Here is a 24189-nt window from a genome sequence, read left to right as displayed (position 1 = left end):
TGCAAAGTCTTCTTTAGGCTGGGAAGGTATTAATAATAGAATATTAATTGCTCATTTTAAGACTAAGAAGTTCAGGGTATGAGTTATAGTAGTATATGCCCCTATTGAATCAACTGACGGAGATACTAGTGACTCAGATGAATTTTACTTACAGTTACAGGAGCAAATAGACAGGGTGCCACGTAGAAATATGATGATTTTACTAGGAGATTCTAACGCCCAGTCAGGTAAAAATAGGGATAGATTGTATCCTAGCTTAGGTAAATTTAATGTAGGCTATAAAATTTTATAATTTCGTAGGAATAACAATCTAGTTGTAGCCAATACGGTGTTTGGTCATAAAATATCCCATAAGTTGACATTTTACTCACGTGACGGTAAGACAGCAAACCTTATAGATTATGTTATAGTAAGTCGAAGACTTGCAGGATTAATACAAGATACATGGGTATATAGGAGTGCTGTTATTGATGTTAAAAGTAAAGATTACCATCTAGTAGTGTCCAGGGTTAATTTAAAATCTGAAATTTCGGATGGATAACTACCTCTGAGAATTTGCGACGCTAGTAAAATCCACGATGAGAATTTGAGAGAAGCTTCCTGGGAACAGGAAGTTCCCAGGAAGTTGGGAACAACAATTGAATGCTAAACTTGAGAGTTTAAAATTTGACAGTGTGGAAGATGGTTGGCATGATTTTAGAAAAAACAATTTGTAAAGTTGCTGATGGTGTCTTAAGGGAGAAAGCAGACTGCAGCTGCAGACTGAAGCAGACTTAGACTGCAGCTAGGAATATTAGTGAAAAAGCTTTATATTTAATAGAGAGGAGAAGGGTTTTGTACAAGAATTATTTGAGCGATAGATCATATGAAAACAAAATGAATAAGTGGAGAAAGCATTAAAATATGAACTAAGGAGATGATAAGTGGAGGCCATGGATAAAATTGCCAAGGATCTGGAAGATACAGCTAGACGGCATAATAGTAAAATATTATACTGTCATGATAACAAAATTGAGAGGGAGTATTCAATCCGGACCTGTCCCAGTTAAAGATATTAACGGGGCCACAATTAGTGATAAGGAAAGAGTTAAGGAGAGATGTTTGGAACATTCTGAGAATGTGCTAACCCAAGATACGGGTTGGCGATACGAGATACGGATACGGAGCGATATGGGGTACGAGATACGGATGATTTAACATCCGTTAGGAGAATTAGTGACTGTACTATAAGTATTAAAAAATAATAAGGCACAAGATGCTGATAGTGTGGTAAATGAGTTTCTCAAATATGGTGGCTCCGAGGTTAGAAATAAGTTATTGGAGATTATGAATATGATTTTTGAAAAAAAGAAGTACCTAACGATTTTAGGAAAACCTTAATTAAACCACTGTTTAAGAAAGGCGATAAGAGTGACTGTCGTTATTATCGAGTCATTAGTCTAGTCTGTCTAGGTAGCAAATTACTGAATAATATGATACTTTCTAGTCTGACAGATACTGTAGACAAAGTTTTAAGGGAAGAACAGTGCGGTTTTAGAAAAGGTAGAGGATTTTTCTACCAAATTTTTACTCTTAGGTTAATAGTTTAGAAGTGCCTTAGCTGTCAACCACCTTCCGTCCTCAATTTTATAGGTTATGAGCAAGAGTTCGTTTCTATTGTTAGAATAGCCTTAGCAAAGCTATAATCCTTATTTGGTATAACAGAGAAATACATTAAAGTGATTAGTGCTATTTACGAGAATAATACTACTGCGATTAAGGTAGAAAATGAGGTTGCAGCTGGTTTTGTATTAAATCAGAATTTAAGCAGGGCTATGTTCTATCCCCCTTTGGATCATTTTGATGGACTTTGTCTTAAGGAGAACAGGAAAGGATATGGGAGACCACGGAATCAAATGGAGAGGAATAACTCTCCTGGACTTAGATTATACTGATGATTTAAGCATCCTTGATAAAACTGTGAGCAAAATGCATGAGCTTTAAGAGGTTTCGTGAGTTCAGGGTGCTAGAATAGGCTTGAAAATTAATGTTGAGAAGCCTAAGTCACTAAGGCTAAGAATAAGTGAAGATGAAAAGATAACGTTGGGTAACGAAAAGACTGATCAGGTGGGCAGCTTTACTTACATTGATAGTATTTTTAGTAAAGAACATGGGAGCAGTGAAGATGTGAAAAGTAGAATAGCCAAGGCTCAGGCTATTTTTTTCACAATTAAAAAAAGTTTAGAAAAATAGGAAGATGCAACCAGGACTATAGAATATTGGAAGGTACAGTGATGACAGTGGCCAAATATAGCTCTGAGCATGGGCTCTCCGAAAAGCGGATGAAGATTTACTAGATGTTTTCGAGAGGAATGGCCTACAGATTTTTCTTGGTACCTGGCTGGCTGATCATATGTCAAGCAGTAGACTGTACGAAAAGTGTGGTTCAATCCCGCTTTCCTGGGCTATATCGAAAGATAGGTTGAGATGGCTAGGGTATGTTCAGCGGATGAAGGATGACGGATTGCCGAAGATCTTGCTTTTCAGCCAACCATGTAGGACTTAACGGAAAGCAGATCGTCCGCGTCTGGACTAGGAGGATATCATAAGGGAAGATCTAAAGGAAATAGGAACTCATTGAGAGGGTGAAAAGAGGAAGGCTCTGAAGAGATTGGGGTGGAGGATGAGCGTGCTTAGCTGTGTTGGCCTCAGGCAGCTTGGTGCTGCGGTTAGTTATAAGTAGTAATAGTAGTAGTTTTTTTCTTAAGAGAGTGAGAAAGGTTTTAAGAGCCATGAAGAAATTCAGTATAGAAAGTGGTCATCTGCGTTAGGAGGGTCAATTTATAAAAATGTAGGGTGAAACGCGCTTCTTAAAATCTAGGAAAAGGTTCAAAAGGTTAGGAGAGGGGCAATCGTTCCCCTGTCCCTTTCAACCCCACTTTATGGGTTCAGCCTGTGTATCTCTCTTAACTATGATAGATAAACACTACGAACAGGTTACACATTAATTCTTAACTTCCCATTCCGTAGGTGTCAAGAGTGCATTCGAGTATCTGTTATCCGACTTATAAGCTTCCTATTAAGTTATTTGTGTGTAATCCGTAAAATGTGTACTATAGTGTAAAAATAGCTTGTTTACAAACTCCTGAAGTTGCGTCATATTTCACAATTTTTGATTCTCTGCACGCAATTTCACCTGTCTTTCCCATTTTAGAGATACATTTTTTGGTTATATACATTTTTTATAGATGGCACATATAAAGTCAGTAATCTTATTAAGTCAGCATACCAGGTGTAGCTTATCCAGCAACTAATCCAGACCGTCTCAGATTCCTTTGAAAATATATGGCTCATTACCCGTTTTCTTGTTCAATACATTTTGAAATACAAAAGTACCTTTTGATAAAATTTAGCGGTGATTAGAGAAAATATGAATGAAAGTGAAAAAGTTATAGATGAACGAATGAACGCCTTCTAAATACTTACGAGAAAGCAAAGGCGACGAGGGCACAAATTACAACTGTAGCGTCTAAGATATTCCAGAGGTCTCTACAATAGGACCCTGGATGGAATACTACTCCTAAATCTATCACCTATAAGAAAAAAGTAAGCATTAAAAGCGACAATGCGCTTTGATTTCCATTCAAAGACCTTATAATAATATAGTCCAAATTGTGGTATTTTTTTTTCAATAGACACGCTTCTTTCCAATTTCAGCAGAATAAAGCCTATGGAGATATAGTCAAATGTCTATAATTTTGGGCAAGAATACAGGCAGGGAGGGGGTTCGTGGTCGACAGTGACACCCTCATGGAAACTAAAGAGTCTTTAAGTGTGTAAAAAAAGTAAATAAAAAATAATTTCACTTCAATTTGGTAAAACAAAGTTCTTGGTAGCGTTTACTACCGTAATAACTTTAGGGGTGGCGCTCATGGTATACACCCAGTACATTCTTTTCATGATGAATCTAAATCATCTTGGGTTTCTTAAAGTAGTTTCATAAGCATTTGGAGCCGTATTATTATAAGGTCTTAGTTACCATCAAAGCCAAGACCATAGGAAACTCATTTTTGAGCGTCAAATCCCTCCCCACAGAGATTTATAGTAATTTTCTTCAACACCTATCGAACTGTTACCACTAGTTAATGAGCACAGAAAATTTATAACATAAACTGCAATTGAGTTTCTGGAGAACACAGGTCTGCATATTCTATAATTAGATATTAACACTGGGAAATGGAGGAACACGTCAAACTAACCTGAAACAGGCATAGATTGCGTCAAGAGGGCCTCGCTCTCAGCAATATATCTTTTAAAAAACTAGAGCAATTGCCCAAGTGCGTTTGTCGAATAGGGATGTTCATGCTAATTACCGAGAAACAAGGGTAGGTTATTTAAATACTTGTTCGTTATTAACTTAATTTCATAGCAATTATCTTGTATTTCTTCCTTGTGAGCTTTTTCGGCGGTTCAAGATAAATCCTGAAATTAATATAATAACGTGCTTAGTTCAGCTATTTTTATAATTTTAATTTCTCTCTAGTTTCATGTGTATTTTCTATTCAGCGCGGTGCAACCTCTTTTAATGCCCATATTTTAAAAAAATGAAGGTACCGTACTTAAATACATTTTAGCCCCTAATGCTTTTAGAAACTTATGTGAAAGGCTTCTTTGTCATCGTTGAACTGGCCCATAAGAGTAAAGAACTTTCTAATCAGCATAATTTCCGGTGTTTATGGACGTGAAACATAAAAAATTTCTCTATATGCATTTTAATTACGTTGTTGCAAGTCGGACGAAAATTCTGGGGTAGGGGTTCAAATCCTGTTTTCATGGGACTGTACTTAAATAGATTTGAGCCTTTAGAAACTGTTAATACGTAAGTGAAAGGCTTCTTTGTCATCGTTGAACTGACCCATAAGAGTAGAGAACTTTCTAATCAGCATAATTTCCGGTGTTTATGGACGTGAAACATAAAAAATTTCTCTATATGCATTTAATTACGTTGTTGCAAGTCGGACGAAAATTCTGGGGTAGGGGTTCAAATCCGGTTTTCATGGGACTGTACTTAAATAGATTTGAGCTTTTAGAAACTGTTAACACGTAAGTGAAAGGCTTCTTTGTCATCGTTGAACTGACCCATAAGAGTAAGGAACTTTCTAATCAGCATAATTTCCGGTGTTTATGGACGTGAAACATAAAAAATTTCTCTATATGCATTTTAATTACGTTGTTGCAAGTCGGACGAAAATTCTGGGGTAGGGGTTCAAATCCGGTTTTCATGGGACTCTACTTAAATAAATTTGAGCCTTTAGAAACTGTTAACACGTAAGTGAAAGGCTTCTTTGTCATCGTTGAACTGGCCCATAAGAGTAAAGAACTTTCTAATCAGCATAATTTCCGGTGTTTATGGACGTGAAACAAAAAATTTCTCTATATGCATTTTAATTACGTTGTTGCAAGTCGGACGAAAATTCTGGGGTAGGGGTTCAAATCCGGTTTTCATGGGACTGTACTTAAATAAATTTGAGCCTTTAGAAACTGTTAACACGTAAGTGAAAGGCTTCTTTGTCATCGTTGAACTGGCCCATAAGAGTAAAGAACTTTCTAATCAGCATAATTTCCGGTGTATATGGACGTGAAACAAAAAATTTCTCTATATGCATTTTAATTACGTTGTTGCAAGTCGGACGAAAATTCTGAGGTAGGGGCTCAAATCCGGTTTTCATGGGACTGTACTTAAATAAATTTGAGCCTTTAGAAACTGTTAACACGTAAGTGAAAGGATTCTTTGTCATCGTTGAACTGGCCCATAAGAGTAAAGAACTTTCTAATCAGCATAATTTCCTGTTTTTATGGACATGAAACATAAAAAATTTCTCTATATGCATTTTAATAACGTTGTTGCAAGTCAGGCGAAAATTCTGGGGTAGGGGCTCAAATCCGGTTTTCATGGGACTGTACTTAAATAAATTTGAGCCTTTAGAAACTGTTAACACGTAAGTCAAAGGCTTCTTTGTCATCGTTGAACTGGCCCATAAGAGTAAAGAACTTTCTAATCAGCATAATTTCCTGTGTTTATGGACATGAAACATAAAAAATTTCTCTATATGCATTTTAATTACGTTGTTGCAAGTCGGACGAAAATTCTGGGGTAGGGGCTCAAATCTGGTTTTCATGGGACTGTACTTAAATAAATTTGAGCCTTTAGAAACTGTTAACACGTAAGTGAAAGGCTTCTTTGTCATCGTTGAACTGGCCCATAAGAGTAAAGAACTTTCTAATCAGCATAATTTCTGGTGTTTATGGACGTGAAACAAAAAATTTCTCTATATGCATTTTAATTACGTTGTTGCAAGTCGGATGAAAATTCTGGGGTAGGGGTTCAAATCTGGTTTTCATGGGACTGTACTTAAATAAATTTGAGCCTTTAGAAACTGTTAACACGTAAGTGAAAGGCTTCTTTGACATCGTCGAATCGGCCCACACAAGGAAACAACTTTCCAAGGGCAAGATGTCTGTTACTTATGGACTTCACTGCTTTTCAATATTTGCAAAACTTTTCAATGTTTTAAATAATTTCATTCTGAGAATTAAAATACTCAGCATATCAGCAAAACTCCTTCAAGTATGCTGACGCTCGAAACTTGGTGAGTGGAAAATTGGGTTTAATGAATTTAGGTTACATATGACTAATAAAGAAAAAAAATAATAAGAAATTCTTTCTACACAAGATTCTAATGCTCCAATTATACCTAAGATTTATTATTTGAATTGGGTCATATAAAGATTGCACCGGAAAGATAGATCAGTAATACCAATGTCCAAAATATTTTTTACTTGCTTCACAATTATTTGCCAAAGATAAAGTCCTCAATATTACAGATAAGAAATTGTTTGTTTTTTTTTAAACATGCAAACACCTTATGTTCATCGTGTATTCAGACGTTCGTAATTGACGTTCCCAATCAAACGTAATCAGACGTTCTAATTAGAACCATGGAGACGTAATCAGACGTTCCCAATCCCATTTACGGAGCAAAACTTCAAATTTTAGCTCAACAAAAAAGCAATAGCTAAATATAACTAATTATTATTAACTAATTGTCAACTAATTATAGCCTGTCGTGGCTGCACAGACAGGTGACATAATCACCAGAAAGGAGAGGCTAAGCTCTAATGAGCTTATTAGGTTAGCAAAAGGGTAAGTATCAAGGGGTCGCAAAATACCAAACCTTACAACAAGTCTTATGGTGCCTTCAGACCAAACGCAAAGATTTTGGCTCTATTTTCGTGCAGTAAAAGCTAAAATCTGATGAAGAATAACTGAAACACTGGACAAACGTAGAGTTCTCACCATTTCAAGTCTTCTCTTGAAAATTATGAGCTGATTTGGTCGAATTATAAGGAAACATTTTGACAATTATTTTAAGATAGAAGATATGGAATGCAAAAAATTGAAAATTACCAGATTAATGTATATGTAACAATTTTTGGATTTATAAGGTAACCATCCATTTATATTTTTATAAAGTGGACACTCATCTACAAGCACAAATGTATTTTATTTTCCATTCAATCCTTATGTATTACAATAATTTTTGTCTTAAAGCCAGAATTGGGTTAATGCCAGAATTTCCTCTCACTCAGTTGGACTATCTGTCATGGCTTTTTCTACAATGAGCCATGACTTGATGCCCACAATTATTTGATTTTAACTCAAACTATTTGATTTGAATTAAAATCAAATAGTTGTTGGCATCAAGTCATAATATTGGACAAAGTTTGATTTCTGTAATTTGAGACTTGGATCTTTAGAAAGTACTAAAACATTTATCAACAGCTGCTCAGAGGTTTCCTGTTTATCAATTTATTCTACTATGGATCTTTATCCCTTTTGAGCTTCCTCTATCTCTCCCCGCGAAGGCAGTTTCTCGTTGGGTCTTTGGGAAGTTTTTCCTTATTTACAGTAACTTTTCTCCCTGCTTTAATTATTTTTCTCTTTTCTATTGTTTCTCTTTTTGATCCGATTTTTTATCGTTTCCGATTTTGGCCAATTTCTAGTTGCTAGCTAATAGGTTATTCTATTTTGTTGATTCATATTCTTAAGTGTTGTCAGTTTGTAGTTTAACAAGAGTTTGATCCCTCCGCAAGTTGGCTTCTGGGGACCCAATTTTTTTTTTGCTAAGTTTTATTTGTGTTACATTTAGTGTAAAATAAATGATGACAATGGTGATGTGTTAACACTCTGAACTTGGACCTCTAGAGCTTAATAGGTTCACATAAAAGACCGCATTCATATGTTAAGTTATCCAGGAAAGGGAGTAGCATTGCCCCCGGATATGATTGCATGAACATGCCTTATTTTTTAACATACAATTTAACTAGTCCATAAACTACGCACATATTTGCATCCTCAAAGGTTGTCACTTGCATTAAATGGATAAGGGAAAGATGGAAAAAAATCTTAAATTAATCTCTGTTTCCGGGTCAGATTTTTATACTGAATATATTTATAAAATATATATGTCTGTACTCCTTCAATTAACTATTACTAAAGGGGAAAGGAAAGGGTAATTTCCAGAGAAATTGCCAACGGATTGTTCTGGGTACCCGGCTGACTGACCGTATTTCAAACAGTAGGCTGTACGAAAAACACGGTTTAATCCCGGTTTCTAGGGCCATGATAAGAGAAAGATTGAGATGGCTTGGGCACGTTCTGTGGATGAAGGATGACGGATTGCCGAAGATTTTCCTTTATGGCAAGCTGTCAAGGGCTAACGGAAAGCATGTCGTCCACAGTTTGGGTCGGAGGATCTCATAAAGAAAGATTTAAAGGGAGCAGGAATTACCTGAGCGGATGTAAAGGACTTCGAAAATATTGATAATTTGGGATGGAGGAGGAGCGTTCTATCAATTGATTGACTTCTTTGGTTATAATATAAAGGAATTGGATGGAGGATAATCGCTTTCCTTTAAAATTTTTGTTTTTGGATTTATCCTCTTATTGCGCTGATGTGGGTAGGATGGTTTTCATTTTATCACACAAGACGTAGGTACAAAAAAGATATAGCTTGAAGAATATTTATTAGAAAGGTTATAATATAAAGAGAGAGCCTCTTCATATTCCCACAGTGTTAATACGAAAGTCATATGCCCCTACCCAACGTCAGTGCACTTTTGTCACATTAAAGCGAAAATAATCGTCGTGTAAATGGACAGACAATGCTTAGTCATCATTTTTTTTCATGTAAAGCATCTTCATTAGAATTACTAATAAAGCAACTGTTTTTGCATGTTTAGAAAAAAACAATACTAGAATTTACAATAATAGCATAGCAAATTATAGCATTCACAAAACAGAACAAATTTTTAGAAGCCACTAAACTCTACTATCAAATTAAGTTCTTACTAAATATAAAATATTGTGTTTTAAACATCCAAATTGAGTGCTAGAGATCCATTTTTTTCAGTCCACCAAAGAGTCTAGTTTCATAGACAAAATGATGACCCTGCATTATTTGCAATAAACATAATCTATATGCTCTTTAAAAGCTTAGACACTAGTTCTTAAATCTTAATATTTTTTCCTAGGATCAGTAAATTTCTTCTGGGAAATTAACAGGCCTTAACAGGAAACATGACTCCCCGTTCCTCACATACAAAGCATTATTTTTCTTCATCTTTAACAACCTAATAAATTTTAGGACGTGATATTTATATGAAATTTTCGTTTTTTTTGTAATGTAGCAGCATGCGATAACCCTAACATTAGCAAAAACTGCTATATATCCATGTAAGTTTTAAAAAAGGCTCTGCCAATGAGCTTTCATCGAAATGCATCGATTTATCTAGTCGATTTGAGTTTCCTCCTTTGAGGATTCACTTCGAGGAATTCGATTTTCACGGTAGACGGGATAACTTTCCCAGGGCCGCTAAAACTCTGCTTTATTTTTTTCCCAAGAAGTGTTCTCTCAAGTGTCTCTCTTAAAGTCTCTTAAGGTGAAAGGTACAAAAAGAAATCTCTTAAGTTAAAAAAAAGGATCGCTCCAAATGAACTTTTAGTATGATGCGTTAATGATCAGTCATTTCTGAGTTGCACTGTTCTATGCACTGCACTGCACCCTGCACTGTTCTATGTCTGGAGCTCACTTTCTTTGAATTTGATTTCCAATGTAGATTTTGTTTTAGGATTTGATTTGGAATTGATAGACTCGACAAAAGGGAAAAGATTCTGCAGCCCATTCCTCTATTGCCACAAAAACATGACTGGATATTTATTTTAATTTATGGTGCAAAGGGTATCAAATCTTTTATTTATTTGTCTAGTTTTTTTTTTACCAGGAAACCCATAATTTTCATATTTTTGTTTTAATATTCAGACTTGATACATTAATAGTATTTTCAGAAATAAAGGAGGTTTGCTAGCTGTAATCAGTTTTTTGTAATTATTATTTTTTGTCTCGGAAGATGTCATTTGTTTTATATTTACCACTAATATTAGTGCATTAAAAAGATAGCCACGTACACCCTTAAGCATATTGTTTATTTATTTACTTTTTTCAGCTTTTAACAGATATTTATATTATAGATAAGTTAAACACCATTTTGGTAATATCGGTAATCTTGATAATTCTTAGTAATATCGTGCATAAGGGAAAAAGGCACAAATAAGCGAAGAGTACTAAAGTAGAACATATTTTTTTTCCTTTTCATTTTTATTAGGACTGGTCTGGAATTTGTATTGTTTCAGAAAGATAGGAAGGCGTGGTTTATTCTAATCTGTTATCTCTACTAAGAAAGAGGCGAGTTAAGGAGGAAAATCTCTTCAAATATTACTTCTTATATATGAAACACAGCTTAGATACCAATACAGTTATGAAACCTCATTATTTTTGGTACACAGTGCGCGGTAGCGATACTAGCGGCTGGAGACAGGAAACTGGCAGCACAGCTTGGATACCAATATTGGTATCTAAGCTGCGTATGCATCATAAAAAAATTGCATTCCCACATATGATGTATTAGCACGATATACGCGTCGGAGTGCGGGCTTGGAGAGGCGCCAAGTTCAGAGCTTTGTAGCAAAAGCTTCTCACGGGCAAGATAGGAATTTTCATAACCGTATTGGTGTCTAAGCTGTGATATTAAACAATGGAAAATTTGATATCAGTAGTTTTCGTATAACCTTCCTAAGCTGTAGAATCCCTATGACTTTTATTAGACCAATAAAGACGGGCTTAAGACCAGGATTTTGTTTAATACTACGTCTGTCCAGATGTTCAAATAGAAATACGAGAGAGAAAGTGAGAAGCTTTGGTCTGTAAGCATCGTAAAATATTGCTAAATACAGTCTCTCCAGGATATTAACTAATATCAAACACCCTCCGAGAATTTCAGACTCACATCATATCGAACGTAAATGATACTGCAGCACAAATGACAACAACTGCGTCCATAACATTCCAGAACTCACGGAGATATGCACCTTTATGAAGAATTACGCCCAAATCTACAACCTAAAACCATATTCTGACAATGATATACAATGAAAGACCAAAACGAAAAACATAAAATAGCCATCTCAGCCTTCTTAACATTTTTGAGGTCAGGAGTAAACAAAGAAAAATCTAAAAAAAATTGTTAACACAAAACACACTTAAAAATGTAAAAAGAGTAAAAAAAAAATCTAAAAACGATGTAAAAAATGAAAAAATTAAAAAAGATTAAAACAAAATCTGGGTGATTTTTGAACCCTTTTGAATCATTGGAGATGACAGAAAAGTTATGATTTATAAGATATTGTCTAATATACATCAATGACTTTTTTTAAATATATAACACTTAAAAGGTTCGCAGACAAGCACTTCTCACAAAACACAGTGCTTCATTTCATGGAAGTATCGACCAAGTCGAGGTCAAACCCAAGTCGCCATTAAAAGACATGCCGGGGTTCATTCACTAATTAATAGTTGTATCTGTTCGTTTTACGTCTGAAGTATTATGGGACTTTATTATTTCCTCTTACCTTAGCGTGTAATCTGGTTCCTTAATTTTTTGGAATTTTTTTTTTTATTTTATTTAAAAAACAGAGAGTGCGAGCATGTGTTGTCCCCGGGATATTTGAAAATTCTGAAAACAAGTTCAATCTTTTTCACAAGAATGAGAATAGATGAATGAATTTTTAGACGAGAAAAATGAATTTTAGACACGCAATTCAAGGTCTTGGAAGCATATGATCCTTCATTTTGTAAAACTAATATACCTTTTATTGAACTCTATGACAGAAAATGAATAGACAACATAAAGCCCGATTTTGAAGCATTTAAAGTTTTATTTGTTAAAAATCTGTGAAGTTCTGTTCATCAAAAGAGTGGATTTTGTTCAATAATAGTAAAGCTGTAGTTTTCTATATTTATTAAAAGAGAAAAATAAATATAGAAATAAATATATAAATAAATATAGAAAATATTTATAAAAAGAAAAAAAAAACTTCGGGACAATGTTAAATAGAAACTTTTAAGTACTGCAGACATAGAAATAAACATAAAGTTTTTTGGACCCATGTTTTAGGCCCATGGACCCATTTCTGGTCTGTTCATTCGTGAAAATCACAATTTTCTAAGACTTTTCGTTTGATTGTTTCAAAATCAAAAAGTTGTTAGAGCAGTTTCTCATTTTTGTCAGCGTTGCCACGGTGAACTGAGAAAATAAATAAGCTAAACAATCAGTTAAATTTAGCAACTATTTTCGTCCATAAGAATTTAAATGTTGACAGTATGTTGATTTCCAAAGACAATTTGCACCTTCAAATGAAGACCAAATCCTCTTAAGTTTGATGCTAGGTTTTCGTGGCTCATTTTATTTGCTGATTTATCACTCATTTTTCTTTTCAAAAAGAAAACTCAAAAACTGCATATGAAGGTCACCTTCATTAAAAATTTGAATTTCCGACTTTTAGAAGTCTTTGAGGTATATATGGCATCACAAGTTTTGACTACAACAGTTCGAATTATCAGATATAATCTTCAATGTTCTTGTCACTTAAAAAACGCACAAAACAAAAAAAGTAGCCTTTTCTAAATTTAACATTAAAAAGGCAACTCACACAGAATAGTCTTTTCACTTTTACTTAAAAAAGGACACTTTTCTTTTATTGGTTGGAGCGTTTTGAAGCTTACCTTTTACCTTTTTCCTGGGGGACATTTTTTTTTTATTTGCACTGAGGATACCGCATTGGAGGTCTGGAACAAAATATTCGCTTTTTTCTCCTTTTTTCACTGATTGATATGTCACAACGTCCTTCACTTTTTCTCATTTTCTCACGTTTAGCCAGTGTGGTATTAGAATTATTTTAAAGGCTCGTTTTGAACTGAGGAATCTAGCACAAGACATAAAAAAGCTCATACTGGTCCTTTCTCAAGGAATTACGAAAATAAACCTATATAGCATGCTAGAGCGAACACAACTAGACCCCGTGCAAAAATAGATACAAGTATTCCATAAAGATTTTATAGTTTTGAAGAATACTTTTTAAACACGTTTAACTTTAAAAGATATGCAACAACTTGCTTTTCACCAGGTTTACTACAGGGATGACAATGTCTTCCCACTCTCATCTACCACTTGAAGCTCGTTGTGAAAGAAAGTCACCTATTGCCGAAACAGACGCATATTTTATCATATCTTACCATCCTGTTCAAGGATGTCCTGCTGTTTTGGCTCTAGATTAATTTTTTTTTAATTAAAATTTTTTTTTATAGGTTAGGAAAGAAATATTAATTTTGTGTTAAAAGTGTACTTTCATTCTATTGATTCATTTTCCTTACTAATTTTCGTCGGTCACTCACAAAATTCCTTATTTCTGGAGCGAAAAATAGCGCTGCCTTTTCAAAGCTGGGTTAGCTAATGCTGAATGGTAATTCAAATACTGAAAAGGACATGCAGTTTTTAAAATTCTATGGATTTCTGATTGAGAAACATAAAGCCAGTAAGAAAACAAACATTTTTTATTTCCAAATTTTTTAGGAAATAAAATTTTTTGTTTCTGATCTTTGTTTGTTTTCGTTTCTGATCTGAAGCATGTGAAATGTTTGGCATTAAGATCAAGTTAATTGCTTCCAATTTTAGAAAATGAAGATCTTTTTTATAAGTTCTTAATTAGTAAACAATTTATTCTGTAAATAATAGGTCATTAAAAGAATGAAAAGGTTTTGATCTCTAATATTTTTACCTAAGTACGTTTTTGGCAAGTGTTGGAACTAATAAACATTCCTTGAAAAATTCTAAAATCCTTGACAATTTTATATCCAAACAGTTGTATATCAACTGATAGCTTATGCAAAAAGTTTGGTTCAATCCCATTGTATATCCCACTGTTCCCAGTGTTCCCACTTTTTCACTGTTCAATCCCGCTATAAATCAAGAAAATTTAGATGGGTCAGTTACATTAAACAATGGAACATTAATAGGAACCGTGGAAGCCAATTTATCAAATCAGGTGAAAATGACAGTGAAAACTGAAAAACGAGCCATTATTACCATAAAAGCAAAGATATACTAAAGAAAACTAACCTGTATTTCTGGAATAGGAATGTCAATAGGTACTTTCTAGAAACCTAGTTGGGACATATGAAAAGCAGGTTGTCGCTAATTTAAGAATTTATTTAAATCTCTTGAGACTACTTTACAATTTTTGCACGGGACATCTACCTTAAGGAGCATCACCACTATCCTTTTGTTTTATTACTCATGCTAGACAATATTCATAAGCCTAAATTATTGTAGAACTCACATCATGTCAAACGCAAATGATACCATTGCGCATATCACAACGGTAGCGTCCATAGCATTCCAGAACTCGCGTAAGTAGGCACCAGGGTGGAGAATTATTCCCGAGTCTATTACCTAAAGAATTGGAGTGAAGAAGAAGACGCAAAACAAAATTACTACCGGAAAATAATTTTTACTTTTTAAACAAAAGAAATAAAAATTTTTAGATATTGACTCATCCGTGTGAACCAGTTTGCACCAAAAATATTGAAAATTGAAAAAAAATTACTTTTTAAACAAAAGAAATAAAGACTCTAATATATTGAGTTTTCCGTGTGCACTAGTTTGCACCAAACATATTGAAAATTGAAAAAAAAATTACTTTTAAACAACAGAAATGAAAATTCTAAGATATTGACTCTTCCATGTGCACTAGTTTGCACCAAATATATTGAAAATTGAAAAAAAATTACTTTTCAAACAACAGAAATGAAAATTCTAAGATATTGACTCTTCCATGTGCACCAATTTTCACCAAAATTATTGAAAATTGAAAAAAAACTTTTTAAATAAAAGAAATAAAAATTCTAAGATATTGACTCTTCCATGTTCACCAGTTTGCACCAAAAATATTTAAAATTGAAAAAAAAACTTTTTAAATAAAAGAAATAAAAATTCTAAGATATTGACTCTTCCATGTGCACCAGTTTGCACCAAAAATATTGAAAATTGAAAAAAAAACTTTTTAAATAAAACAAATAAAAATTCTAAGATATTGACTCTTCTGTGTGCACCAGTTTGCACCAAAAAATATTGAAAATTGAAAAAAAAGGTTCACTTTTTAAACAAAAGAAATCAGAATTCTAGGATACAGACTCTTCCGTGTGCACCAGTTTACTATTAGTCTCAATCGATGTATGGGCATTCATGAATGTATCTTACAGTTTATAAAAAAAGATACATTTATTAATTGAAACGGTGGATCAGCAGTTTTGCTTGAAAACCCTTATAATGCAAAAGTTTTTGTAATGGTTTTCGCCAGTTAATTTGTAATTACACAGAAAAATTAAAAACTTCTAATTAAAAAGTATGACAACGGGAACCTAACGAGGTGGAAATAAAGAAAAGATACGAAACGGTTGAAAGATTGTAGTTCCTAAGCTTCATAGAAGTGTAGTAATTAATTTTAGAAAATGAAGTGACAAAAACTTAAAAAGTAATTAATGAAACATAATCCACATTTTCTGTAAATTATAGAAGTAAAATTTCTATAAAAAATGTTGCACTTTTTGTGAATCTATATATTGCACCTGGTCTTTGGCACACAAAAACAAACAAAAAAAGAAACTAATTTACTTTTATTAAAAACTTTGGCTAAAAAAAATATATTTAAAAAATAATTTACTTTTGCTAAAAAAAATGAAGCAGAGGAATAATTGAAAAACTATGGGCGTAAAACTATATTTTGTGCCTATAAATCACTTTTTGTTTGTCTTTTATTGTTGTTATTATGTTGTGCAACAGGATGACAAAGCTCATTGTTTTTTGTTTTTGTTTTTATTTGCCTCTTCTCCTACGACTGGGAGTAGCTTCTCTGTATTCAAAAACTAGTAACCAGCTATTTCTATACCAGCTAGTCCTAGAGAAAAATGTATTTTCAAAACAAATTCTAAGACCTACTGTTGCTATTGTGATCTAACAAATAAATAAAAATATTTTTTTCTAATCATATTTTGTTTTGTTAGCCTATCATGAGAGCCTATCATAAATACTTCTTTATTTGTTGATCTATTACCTTGGATGAAATAATGAAAATATAAAATGGAATTATAGATAAATTAACTTGAAACAGATTCTCAGTTTTGAAATTTTGACTTCGTTGATGAATAGAAAGGCTCTTAGAATTGAAATAAACAAAAATAGTAAAAATCAACGACAAAATTTTTATGTAGATGATACTTTTATTAGAGTCTCCAAACTTAATAATAATATTTGTGAATTATTTTTCACTTTTGCTTAACTGGTCCTAATGAGAAGTCAAAAGTACGAAAAAAAAATGAAAATTATAAGCAAATACTAAAAATAGCTGAAAAACTGTGCTTACTTATAATAAATAATATTAAGGGTTTTTATGCAAATATCATCAGCAAAAATTATGAAGCTGATACAATAAAGTTATTTATATTTTTCATTCCAAGACGGAAATTTCAACATTACTCTTAAAAGATACGTTAATAGACCTATAACATGTGTTTAAAGCTGATCGCCATATTCAAGTAGGCTGGTTGAAAACTGATAGTAATGATTAACTGATAGTAATAATTTAATGAAATCAATGTCATTAAAAGCATAGTTATAATTGAAAAAGCTTTATCATATAATATTATATATAATATATAATATATAATATTATATACGCAATAGAAAAAGTGTTGCATACAAAAATAAAGAAACGTAATTAATTGATCCCTAGCTGATCTTATTTAAAGTAATAAAACGCAAGAACAAAAAAATAAACACTAAAAGCCCAGTCATGACAAATGAGTGGTTCCAATTGATTTGTGGTTTTGTGGTGGTTTAAATAAAATTTCAAAAAATGCATTTAGTAAGTTTTATCTAAAGTTTAGGATCTTGAAAACGGAATATCTCTGCCAACAAGCACCTCTAAGTTTCAACTTGAGTAAGTTCAATGTCTAGTGTTGGAGTGAATATCTGGCCCCAATAAGAACCTGCTGACACGGCAAAATCTAATTACAAGAGATTTAATTAATCATATGCATTGAAAATTTGTAAAAACTTGATTTAAAAAGATGAAACTAAAAAATTATAATCTTTATCAATCCAGCACAATTTTTAAATCGCAAAATAAAATATTTTCAAATAGGAAATGAAGGATGTAGCTTACTTTTAGAACCATTTCAACAGTAAATACTCCTGTGAAAGCGTAATCAAAATAATTCAGTATTTCATTCCTTTCTGATCCTTCTTCCACTGGATCTTCAGCAGCAAGCGCTATGCTGCTCATGCTGATGACAAGCATAATGAAAAAATCAAAATAGGGCAAGTTGACCACCCAATGAGCAGCCCTACGTATCCTAAAAAGTGAAACAACAAATTACTTAAAGTGGAACATCAGTTTATCTAAGGGCAAGATTTATACTATCTTCAATTAACTAATTCTGCTTTTCTTGAAAAAAATATCACCAAGCTGAAAAATGGCCTGCGTCATTCTCTACCCTTTGACGGGAGTTCAATGCGGAGTTAGGTGGAGGTGGGGGGGGGGGAATCATCCTACTGATGTTGGATGTTGCAATAATTCTCCGTTTTATGGTAATTATGCAGTAAAAAAATTAATCTAGTTCAATAAATTTTAGTTATAATGGACATGTAAATATAGGGGAATAAACAAATGACGTAAGCAGCTACAGAAAAAAAAAATCCAAAGTAGCAAATAGGCTACTATTTCAAGCTCAACACAATTTAATACAATGGACATGTTAAGCAATGGTGTCCGTGGTTAAAGAGACTAAGGATCAAAATTTTCGAGAAGAAAATTCTAAAATCTTTCTCTTGCCGAAGTTAAAATATTTGTGAGCAAAAGTTTAAGGGAATTTTTCTAGTTAGTTCAATATGATGTTCAGGTACCAAACTCTCTCTACAGTAATAAAACTGCTTTAAGAACTACTTTTAAGAACTTCTATTAAGAACTAGTTAAGAAAAGCTACAAGGAGTAAAAAGTGTTACGTAGTCAAGTTTTCCAATACAGTAGATGGAGTTCTTTAATGTTCATATTTCTCCTTGAGATAACGATTGATGAGTGATCAGTGAGGTCATATAATAAAGTGATCTATGAGGAAGAGTCGTAATTATCCTCAGCAAAGATGATATGTGCCGTGTCGGTTACTCGTGCCATTTATCCAAACACTCAGAAAACTATAGGTCTCCCCACATTCGCAGGCGAGTCCAGGGGACTTGTCGGTCATGCGTCAATCCTAAAACACGGTTGTCCGCCTAAGACTCTGAGTGGGTGATCTTATTAAGCTTAAATCACTTGTTCACCTTTGAGTCCAGGCAAATTCAGTCCCCCATATTCCATACAAGTCCAGTGGACATTCTCCGTTATGAGTCAGGCCAGAAATTGTTGATCATCCCCATTGTAATTCCACCAGGCCTTCTCAATGGCCAAAGCTCATATAATGAGAACAACCTCAGTTGCCCAAGTGTCTTCTAAGTCCTGTGGACATGATTAGTCATGAATCTTTGAAAACCTTTTATTTGGAATCTCCAGTAGCCTTCAGGTGGCTCACGGAAAATCCACCTTAGTTCTGCCCTAGGATTGATGGATGGATGATAGACTACATCATCTGTGATATAGACTACATCATGATGATAGATCAACAAGCGAAATGAAGTTATTTTAAAGATAGCTATGATCGAGCGTAGAAACTCTTCTTAGTGGGTGCCAGGTGAAAGAAAATCATTCTTCAGTACATATTCCTTGAGTTCAAGGCCTAAGGTATTAATAGAAGTTAAAGCCTAGAGTATGTTTAGAAGCCAAAGATCAAGGTGTATCTAGAAGTTAAATCCCATGGTATATCTGGAAGTTAAAGCCCAAGGTATATCTAAAAGTCAGAGCCCAAGGTATTTCTAGAAGTCTAAACCCAAGGTATATCTTAAAGTTAAAACCCAAGGTTTATCTAAAAGTTAAAGCACAAGACATATCTAGAAGTTAAAGCCCAAGATAAATCTAGAAGTTAAAGCTCAAGGTATATTAATAAGTAAAAGCTCAAGGTATATCTGGAAGTTAAAGCCCAAGGTATATCTAGAGCCTTCATATCATTTTTGAGCAGTCTAGAAATACACTGCTTTTATAGATTTAAATCCTAAGGATGTCAATTTTTTCAGGTGCAATATCTGGGCAGAATTAGATAGTCGGTTGCATGACTGTACATTAAGTTGTGCAAAAAAATAAGGTTCTATTTATTTTCTAGGGCTATAATGAAAAAAGATAATAAAACAACATTTAGAATATGAAGGATAAAAAAATAGCCAAAGCTTGGGCTCTTGGCAATCCACCACTGGCAAACAAAAGCATATTACCCCTGAATAGAGTTCAAAGAAATCAGGGGAAAGAATTTATAGGAAATTGGGACTTCATAGTAGGGCTTAAGTAAGGAGGCTTCGAATTGATCTGGACAGAGGAGGGGTATTCGTAGCTCTATCGGCCTCGAGCGGTTTGACGCGACAACGAGTTTTCAGTAATAATAGCAATGGTTATCAGTTTGTAGCTCTGAGGCTGTGATCTATAAACATTTTCGTATAGATATTAGACAGATATTGCGTTGGAAGTCGAATTTTTTGTTTGTTATGATTGAATGGGGCATAGTTTAGTGCGTCATTTGGACATCGCACTACATAACCAGTCCGACGAAGGTTTCTGGATTTGATACTATAGTGAATTTGCCACTTTTCACCCAATTGTTCAAAGCTGATCCTATCAGAGTTTACATGACCCAAAAGAGGAATCGGTGTTTAAGGACATTGAGGCTTCCGGATCTAAGATTTTGGAGACTAAGGTTTAGATCTGTCAAATATACCTAATGAAGGGATTTTATCGAGAACAAAACAGGAACCAGTAAAAGTAAAATTCTGAAGAACAGAATTCATTGAAATTATGAAAATTAGAATTCGGCAAAAAAAAAGCGTGGCGAAGCACAGGCAAATATAGGATAGAAATGAAATAATTATTTTCTAAAACTTAAGAATATACTTCGGAATATTCTTAGTCCAAGCATGAGAGGGCTAGTTATTTTGAAAAATTTAATTCAGAATTACATATAGAGCTGCTGTATAGATATGAGTATCAAATATAATAAACAAGATTAAGTTCACATAATAAACTTTTTTGTTTAAATTACAATTGGTTGATTATTTTAATCGGATATAAGACAAACAAATAAATTAATCAGTGAGAAATTGAAGATGTAACATTCCAGAGCAAGCAATTTATTTTTGGTACAATTTTGATTGTTTGTGTTTTATTTGGTGCATGGCTTCATCCCTCTAGTTCTCTTTTTACTATTCGTTAAAATAAATTGTGATGCTTCTATTCATTTCTACTGATTAATTAACTTAAAAAAGCAAGTTTTTAACCTTTGTTTTTAAACCGAACCTTTTGTTTTTTTTTTAACTTAAATCTGGTAGGCATTGATGACCTTATCCAAGTCAAAATCCCAAACCCAATCATCATCGCTATCATTTTCAGTTTTGATATGTTTTGACTCTCGCTGTCCAGGTGGATTTTCATCTAACTGCGCGGTTTCGCGTTCTTTAGCCGCAAGCCTGTTTTCTTGCTGTTCTTGTGATTCCTCGGCACACTTTCTTTTCTTACTTTCTCTATCAGCCGCAAGCCTGTTTTCTTGCTGTTCTTGTGATTCCTCGACACGCTTTCTTTTCTTACTTTCTCTATCAGCAGCAAGTTTTTTGGCTCTTCAGTCATTTTACAATTAAACATTTTTCCGTGAACGAATGTCTTAAATACCTTTAATGACGTCATTGTCATAACAAACATGACGACAACTAACTTCATGACGTTAGTCGACACACAAATATGACGTCACTCGACACACACACACACACAGACAACTTATTTTTATATATATAGATATTACTCAGCATTATTCTTTATAATGCTCACATTAATCATGTACAGTCATGTTAAAGGTAGTTATTGATTAGAATACAACTTTCAAAGAATCGGAACTGACTTGGCTAATTTTGGACGAATTTCTCTTGTATGAATCAAAAACATCTGTCAAGAACTGTTAAAAATACATGGTTCAATTTATTGTAATTACATAGGATCTACTTACGGATTTGTTGGGGACAATATAAACATAGAAGAATAAGGTAGCATTGGTTTTGGGCCCGTTGTGTCGTCATCATCATAATCTTTTGATTTGGCTTCCTGTTCCTTACTCATTGTTTTGCCATTTTTCCTTAAACAAACAAGAGAAAAATATAAGCAGCCAATTTAAAAGATATACCAAGCCATAAAAATTAATTTTTATGGTTTCAGTTCAAATTATTCGAGTTTCAGTTTAAAATGATTGATATCCATTATTTTCAGTTCAAAATGATTGATAATTCGAGTAGTAGACTTGATTATAACAGTAATTCTGACAAAAAAGTAAAACATTGCACTAAACAAACCAGAATTGCACCATTTTGGTATACAATGTAGGGGCCAACCTTCTTTATTAACTAGCATTATTGCCCCCTCAGGGCGACCAAGCAAACATAGTAACCAAAAAACTGAAGAGATATTTTGAAATAACCGCCAAGTGAGGAAGAATTGTCATTTGGCACTTATCCAGGAATAATAACAACTATTTGGATTGATCGGAGTTTGTTGTAAAAACAATTTTAAAGGAGCTCGAAATTTCTGAAAATAGCCTGAAACCCCCAAAATGGTGTTAAATCAGAGTCACAATTCCACTCTTGGAATAGCCATAGTTGAAAACACAATTAAGGAGAATTAGAGTCCCCAATCTTGACCAACAACGAAATCCATATTTTCACATTGGAAACATGGTTGTTTTTCCTTTTAAATATGGATTTTTTTCTCCTTTTAACATGGATTTTTTTATCACCCTTTAATAGATTTGTGTCTCCTTTAAACATGGATGTGGACATGAGGAAGTGTCTCCTTTTTTATTCTCGGCTCCTTTCTTTAGTTACAAATAGTGAGTTTCTTAAGCATCATAGAGAAATATTTGAGCGTTTATTTGAGAGGAAATTGCTGTAAATAGCTCTATTCCTCGTATTTTACTGAGTTTTTTACGTAAACATGGAATTTTTGTCTCCTTTTAATAGATTTGTGTTTCCTTTTAAACATGGATATGGACACAAAGATATGTCTCCTTTTTAAATTCTTGGCTCCTTTCTTTAGTTACAAATAGTGAGTTTCTTTAACATCATAGAAAGATATTATAGCGTTTATTTTAGAGGAAATTGCTGTAAAGAGCTCCATTCAACGTATTTTACTGAGCTTTTTACGTAAACATGGAATTTTTGTCTCCTTTTTTACATGGAATTTTTGTCTCCTTTTTTACATGGAATTTTTGTCTCCTTTTAATGGATTTGTGTTTCCTGTTAAACATGGATATGAACACAAAGATGTGTCTCCTTTTTCAATCATGGCTCCTTTCTTTAGTTACAAATAGTGAGTTTCTTTAGCATCATAGAGAGATATTTTAGCGTTTATTGTCGAGAAAATTACTGTAAAGAGCTCCATTCAACGTATTTTGTTGAGTTTTTTACGTAAACATGGAATTTTTGTCTCCTTTTTTACATGGAATTTTTGTCTCCTTTTTGACATGGAATTTTTGTCTCCTTTTAATGGATTTGTGTTTCCTTTTAAACATGGATATGAACACAAAGATTTGTCTCCTTTTTTAATTCATGGCTCCTTTCTTTAGTTACAAATAGTGAGTTTCTTTAGCATCATAGAGAGATATTTTAGCGTTTATTGTCGAGAAAATTACTGTAAAGAGCTCCATTCAACGTATTTTGTTGAGTTTTTTACGTAAACATGGAATTTTTGTCTCATTTTTTAAATGGAATTTTTGTCTCCTTTTAATGGATTTGTATTTCCTTTTAAACATGGATATGAACACAAAGATGTGCCTCCTTTTTCAATTCTTGGCTCCTTTCTTTAGTTACAAATAGTGTGTTTCTTTAGCATCATAGAGATGCTTTAGCGTTTATTTAAGAGGAAATTGCTGTAAGGAGCTCCATTCAACGTATTTTACTGAGTTTTTTTTTTTTTTTACATAAACATAGATTTTTTGTTTCCTTTTAAACATGGATGCGGACACAAGGGTGTGTCTCCTTTTTTAGTCTCGGCTCCTTTCTTTAGTTACAAATAGTTAGTTTCTTAAGCATCATAGAGAGATTTTAGAGCATTTATTTGAGAGGAAGTTGCAGTAAAGAGCTCCATTCTAAGCATTTTACTGAGTTTTTTACGTAAACATGGATTTTTTGTCTCCTTTTTATGGATTTGTATCTCCTTTCAAACATGGATGTGGACACAAGGGTATGTCTTCTTTTTTTAATTCTTGGCTCCTTTCTTTAGTTACAAATAGTGAGGTCCTTAAGCATTATAGAGCGATATTTTAGCGTTTTTTTAGAGGAAATTGCTGTAAGGAGCTCCACTCCATGTATTTTACTGAGTTTTTTTTACGTAAACATGGATTTTTGTCTCCTTTTTCACACGGATTTTTTTTTCTCCTTTTTCACATGGATTTTTTGTCTCCATTTAATAGATTTGTGTCTCCTTTTAAACATGTATGTGGATACAAGGATGTGTCTCCTTTTTTAATTCTTGACTCCTTTCTTTAGTTGCAAATAGTGAAGTTCTTAAGCATCAAAGAGAGA

The 24189-nt window shown here is 33.4% G+C and overlaps 1 protein-coding gene across 1 annotated transcript in view; it reads right to left on the bottom strand.

The window, feature by feature from the left end:
- Window positions 1-24189, bottom strand: part of LOC136043745 (voltage-dependent calcium channel type A subunit alpha-1-like) — a gene marked incomplete at its 3' end in the record, with an annotated part of 199168 nt that overhangs the window by 24259 nt on the left and 150720 nt on the right. The window contains 3 exon segments of the mRNA XM_065728664.1: window positions 3466-3572; window positions 17657-17846; window positions 21624-21749. Of these exon segments, the coding sequence (XP_065584736.1) occupies window positions 3466-3572; window positions 17657-17846; window positions 21624-21749 (423 nt within the window).

This window comes from Artemia franciscana, unplaced genomic scaffold (genome assembly GCF_032884065.1).
Source record: "Artemia franciscana unplaced genomic scaffold, ASM3288406v1 Scaffold_904, whole genome shotgun sequence".
In the NCBI taxonomy this organism is placed as follows: Eukaryota; Metazoa; Arthropoda; class Branchiopoda; order Anostraca; family Artemiidae; genus Artemia; species Artemia franciscana.
The sequence above is the reverse complement of the archived record's forward strand: the minus strand, read 5'-3'. Positions and strand labels throughout refer to the sequence as shown.